The sequence below is a fragment of the Cetorhinus maximus genome, chromosome 25, assembly GCF_964194155.1.
Source record: "Cetorhinus maximus chromosome 25, sCetMax3.hap1.1, whole genome shotgun sequence".
NCBI lineage: Eukaryota > Metazoa > Chordata > Chondrichthyes > Lamniformes > Cetorhinidae > Cetorhinus > Cetorhinus maximus.
This window is the reverse complement of record NC_135903.1, coordinates 14,906,580-14,912,781: the sequence shown is the minus strand read 5'-3', so window position 1 is coordinate 14,912,781 and position 6,202 is coordinate 14,906,580. Positions and strand designations below refer to the sequence as shown.

Sequence of the window (6,202 nt, the reverse complement as noted above, 5' to 3'; positions counted from 1 at the left end):
CCCTAATTGCCCTTGAGAAGGTGGTGGTGAGCTGCCTTCTTGAACTGCTGCAGCCCAAATGCTGTACCTACAGTGGTTCAAGAAAGTGGCTCATCACCACCTTTCCAAGGGCAATTAGAGATGGGCAATAAATGCTGGCCAGTCTGCAACACCCACATCCCATGAAAGAATTTTTTTTTAAATGCCTCAATGTTAAAATTCTCAAAATATCTCCATGGCTCAACCCTCCCCATCTCTAACCTTCTCCAGCCCCATAGCCCTGCAAGATCTTCTACAAAGGAAACTTTTGTAGCTTTGGGAACTTCACAATATGCTGGGTTTTAACTTAAGGTGTATTTTCACAATTATCAACAAAAGAACTACAGCATCATTTTACAGTATTTTATTCTGAAAAACAGCAACATTTACAATAGTGCAGCATCAGTTAATCAGCTCATCCACCACAGAAGTCCGTTTCAGCTACATGACAAAACAAATCTTTGAACAAAAAACAGCCTAACAGTAAGAATCTATGAAAAGATAATACTGACACATTAAATACATTGCCAATATATTTATCACCTGACAATAATTATCTGGTTTCTTTGAGTCAAAAAGATTATATCTTTATAGACAAGCTCCATCAGCGATGGCTGAGCCACAGTGTGAAAAGAACCAAGCTCCAGCTCAACATCCAAGCTAGGAAATTCCTCAGTTTAGATTCGGAGCAATCCTTTTTGGAGCGCTGTAAATATAAATTTTAGATAGCAATGGATCTGGTGCACTGGAGAGCTTTACAGACTGGATGTTGCTTCAATGTATCAAGTCCATGCACAGCCAGCTAAACAGAAGTATACAGCACTTCAGAGAGGAGCCCCAAAAGCACAATTTAAAATAATCGAGGAGTGATGCTGGAATTTTGGACAGGGAAGGGCATCATCTAGTTATCTTCCTGTTGAAATCACAAAAATAATCATATCACCTCAATGTGAAGTACTGCTTCTTATGTGATCAGATGCAGCAGATGAGAACACGCAGTAACACCCGGGAATTGAACAGATTTCTGCATTAAGCAGCTGGATCCATCAACATCCAGCAACCAATTGGAGAATCCATGAATTCCTAGCTGCAGCAAGTCAAGTTTCAAAACATTTTTTTGGTTGGGTAAAAAGCATCCTGAGGTAGCTATTAATGTTTACATAAAACCTCATTGGATCTTCATTCCCAATCTTTTAATATAAGTTTTTTTCTTCATAAGTCTGGTACAGTGACCTTGTGATCTTCATCTGTTTCTATACCAATCTCCTCCTGAATTGATAAATCAATGGAGATATTATTGAAACAGGCTCCAAAAGTGACTGTTACAGCATTTTGTACATCAACAACACATTCTACTATCTAATCTAACATCTCTTCAACATTTAAGAAGTATTTGGATGTGCACTTGCGATGCCATGGCATACAAGGCAATGTGCCCAGCGCTGGAAAATGGGATTAGAATAGTTAGGTACTTGTTTGACTGGCACAGACTTGATGGGCCGAAGGGCCTTTTACTGTGCTGTAGACCTCTATGACTATGACAAGTTGGCTAACAAACACTGGAACCCATCACCAAGCTATTGAGAAATCCCCATAGGTAGAGTCCCTGCTTGTCCCACATAGAAAGAATATACATCCATTTGCCCAAGTTGAGAGAGCACAGGCACTGATTAGAACATGGTCTCACACCTTCAGATAACACTACCACAATGATGTGCCAGGCTTCAACTTTCTTATCAGTTATTTAATAGATATTTATTTGCCTTCAGTGCAGTGAAGAATCTTGCAGGAAAGCCTCTGATGTATAATATACCAGACTAACTCACCACCAACAGCTTAATTCAGGTCTTCGTTTGAGTAGCTTTACCAGAATTAAATAATGACAGCTACCTTTGGATTAGAAACAGCAGGAGGTCATTCAGATCCTCGAGCCTGTTTCACCATTCAGTTGGACCGTGGCTGATTTGTATCTTAGCTCCAAATACCTTACCTAATAAAAAAAAACTATCTTAGACTTGACAGCTCCCCAGCATCTACTGTCATTTGGGGGAGTGTTTTCCAGATTTCCACTACCTTTTGTGTGAAAATGTGTTTCCTGATTCTCCTCCTAAATGGACTAATTCTAGTTCAGCCTGGTTTATGCAACCTATCCACATATTTTAACCATCTAAGCCTTGGTATAATTTTGATTAATCTGTGCTGCACCCCCACCAAGGCTAATACAATGTAATCTCTCCAGTCTGGTAGGCTTGGAATAAAATCATTTCTAGAATATGGAATTTTCTGGATTTTAAAATGACACTAGAATGCCTAACCATAAGTGTGTGAATCAACAATGTAGATGTCAATATATACTTGAAACATGAAACAGTGATAAAACATTACAAAGCAGCAATAAAAATAGCTTTACTTCTCCAAATACTGTATTTTCCATGTTTCCACCCCCAAAGTACTATTCTGAAATGATGTTGATGACGCCAAGGGTCTATTCAAAAAATTTCTGGACACTGGTGTTTATCGTTTCTGAACAGTAGATTTCCGGCCTGGAGAGGTTACAGTAGATATCTTTTCTGAGGTGCAGTGCCCAAACTGAATGCAGTGCTCCAGTTGGAGTCTGACCAAAGTACTGTATAACAGAAGCATAACTGTCCCCCCTTCATAATGCAGCTCCAATAAAAAGGCTAATAGAATGTTAGCCTTTTGCTTGGTTGCTTTTTGTGTGTCTGTTTAGTAGATTTTAATTTTTTTTGTACTCCTGTTAGTTCAGATTTGTGTGTGCAAAAATGGAGTTATTTATTAATTTGAGTTAAGCAGTTTAAACAGATTATACAGAACATCTTTGCACAATTTCAGTTCAAATAGATAACTCACACCAAGCAACTTCAAATCCAAAGTAAACTGTGAATTGAAAACTTCTACATTTTATAATAAAAACTTGCATTTATATAGCGCCTTTAATGTGGTAAAATATCCCAAGACACTTTACAGGAGCATTCTTGAATAAAATTAGACACAGACAAATAAGGAGATATTAGGGCAGATGACCAAAAATTTGGTCAAAGAGGTAGCTTTTGGAGGGGAAGAGAGAAGAGACAGTTTAAAGAGGGAATTCCAAAGTTTAGGACTTGGGAAGCTAAAGCTTGCCAATGATGTAGCAATGGAAATCGAGGATGCACAAGAGGCTAGAACTGCAGAAGTACAGAGATCTCTCAGGGATTTCTGAGGTGGTTATAGAGATAGGGAAGGGCAAGGATGAAAAGAAGGATGAGAATTTTAAAACCAAGGCATTACTGGACCAGAGCCAATGTCAATCAGCGAACACAGGATGATGGGTGAATGGGACTTGGTGAGAGTTAGGACACGGGCAGCAGAGCTATAAATGAGCTTGAGTTTATGAGGGTGGAAGAGGGTAGGCCAGCCAGATGAGTATTAGAATAGTGAAGTGATCTTTCTAAAGACCCTTTCAAACTGAATGAATATAACACCAACGGAAGATGACCCACGCCTACAACGCAAGATCAACGTGGAGGTCTATGGTTGCCAAAGCCCTCTTAGGGCTTGGTACCTGAAGAGATAGAGGTAACAAAGGTATGGACAAAGGTTTTAGTAGATGAACTAAGGCAAGGATTAAGTTGGGTGATATTACAGAGGTGGCAAAAACCAGTCTTGGCAATGGAGAAGATATGGGTTTGGAAGATCTGTGCAGAGTTAAATAGAATGCCAAGATGTGATATTCTGGTTCTGCCTCAGATAGTGACCAGAAGAGCGACAGGAGCTGGTGGTGAGAGAATGGAGTTTCTGGCAGCAGCTTAATTTTTTTTTAAATCATTTATAGGATGTGGGCGTTGCTGGCTAGGTCAGTATTTATTGCCCATGCCTAACTGTCCTTGAGGTGGTGGTGAGCTGCCTTCTTGAACCTCTGCAGTCCATGTGGTGTAGGTACACCCACACTGCTGTTAGGGAGTTCCAGGATTTTGACCCAGCAATAGTGAAGAAACGGCAATATAGTTCCAAGTCAGGATGATGAGTGGCTTGGAGGTGAACTTCCAGGTGGCGGTGTTCCCATGTGTCTGCTGCCCTTGTCCTTCTAGATGGTAGCGGTCGTGAGTTTGGACGGTGCTGCCTTCATTTAAAAAAATTTCTGGGACTAGACATACTGTCTGATATCAGGGACAATGGAGGGGTCTAGAGAAGTGGTGGTGAGTTTGAGCTGAATGTCGTCAATGCACACGAGGAACTTGATATTGTATTTACAAATGATGTCACCAAGGAAGTAACATGTAGATCAGAAATAAGAGGGAGTTAAGGATGGATCCTTTACACCAGAGGTCACATTGTGGGAGCAGGAAAAGAAACCTTTGCAGGAGATACCCTAGTTATGACAGGATACTAAGACTCAAACCAGGTGAGTGCAGCCCTACCCTGCTGGTTAACAGTGGACAGGTGTTGGAGGAAGATGGTGCGGTCAACTGTGTCAAAGACTGCCGACTTTGAATACACTTGTAACTTTGGAAAGAGCCACTTCAGCACGATGGCAGATACAGAACCTGATTGGAGGGATTTGAATGTGGAGTTGAGGGAAAAATGGACATGGATCTGAGAGGTAACAACAGTTCAAGGACTTTAAAGAGGAACAGATGGGGGCAGTAGTTTGTGAGGGCAGAGGGGTCAAGGGTTTTTTTTGAGGAGAGTGGAAATGACAGCAGATTTGAAGCGGAAGGGGAAAGAGCCCGAGGAGAGTAAACCATTAACGCTATCAGCTAAATGACAACCAGAAGGTGAGACTCACGGAGAGAATGAGGGGAGCAAGGGGGGAGCTTTGAAGGACATTTAGCTTGGTGACCTGGGGAAGGAAGAGAAGCAGCAGAGGCAGCTAAATGGATGGTTAATTACAAAGAAGTCTATGAGTTCCTTGCACACGTTGGAGGTGAGGGTGAAGGAAGCAGGGGAGAGGGATTTAAGATGGTCTGTAGTGGGTGAAAAAAGCTGGGAGCGATCTTTGCTTTCCAGGGTGATACTAGAATAGTGAGTAGCTTTGGCAGAGGACAGCTGACTCAATAGCGATTTAGGTGGTCCAGCCAGGTCTGGTGATGAATGACTAAATCTGTTTTCTGTCATATCTGTTCACATTTGGGTCTCTTGGACTTGGGTTTGAAGATGAGGGCCATACCAGAGGGAGAAAAAGAATAAAAGTTTTAATGGCTGCAAGGGCATTAAAGGTGGAGGTGAAAGTGTAATTTTGCTGATGATTAGCTGCAGAAATGCAGAATGGAGGGCCAAAGGCTGGACTGGAATTTGAAAATATGGTGTTGCAGGTGCTGCTCATGTCAAAAAAACTTTTTCACGTAAATGTGTTTACCTAGAAAATCTCGTGACGTAGTCAAAACAAAATGAGCATGGCTCCCTGTGGATCAATAATGGTCTCACTGCCAAACACGGTTTGCAGTGTCCTAAACTCTGCTACACGCAGCCAATCTTAATCCAATTGAAAATGACTAGAGGTTTTTTTTAAACTTACAAGAAACTGCTTTCTGCTCTTGGGGTACCCTTCCAGAACCGCATCAGTCAAATCAGCAGCCTGAACAGAATATGAATAAAATGTTAATTCACTAGATATAGTTGAGATTCTACGAATGACACAATGTATAGAAACATCAGATTTCTTCCCAAGACTTGGTTCTGAAACCAAATTAAATATTGCAAAGTTCTCCATTTATACTCATTTAAAATCATGGCCGCCTTTCAGTGCCTACTGGACGTCCACTGTTTAAAGCAGTAAGTACTCAAACCAGTCTAGTAGCAGCAGTGAAAAGACCAACAATAGCACAATCGAGTGACCTGATCCCCATTCCCAATAATCCCCCATCCCAAATCGCACCTCCAATAACCCCCGACCCATACTAATCCCCCTATCTCCTAAATGGTTCTTCACCACTCAACCAACAACCCCATCCTCTACTAGGCAATAGGCTCTCATGACCAGCTCGTATTCAGTGTAAGTTACTAACCCACCTTAGCCCTGCGAACCCTACATTTTACTAGATTTGAAAACACTCACCATTCTCTTTCTTTTCCGCCATTCTTTCACAAATAGTTTCCGTTCATTATAAACCTAGTCAGATGAAAGTGAAAAAAGAAAATGAAAGGATAGTGACTGTCTACTGAGCGTCTGATATCACAAGGA

The 6,202-nt window shown here is 41.2% G+C and overlaps 1 protein-coding gene across 1 annotated transcript in view; it reads right to left on the bottom strand.

The window, feature by feature from the left end:
• Positions 1-365: 365 nt before the first annotated feature.
• Positions 366-6,202, bottom strand: part of psmc3ip (PSMC3 interacting protein) — a 54,998-nt gene continuing 49,161 nt past the window's right edge. Inside the window, exons 6-8 of the mRNA XM_078529553.1 lie at positions 6,077-6,130; positions 5,537-5,596; positions 366-1,287 (exon numbers count right to left, since the gene is read on the bottom strand). Coding sequence (XP_078385679.1) covers positions 1,231-1,287; positions 5,537-5,596; positions 6,077-6,130 — 171 coding nt within the window. The 3' untranslated portion in view covers positions 366-1,230. The remainder of the gene's footprint in view (positions 1,288-5,536; positions 5,597-6,076; positions 6,131-6,202) is intronic.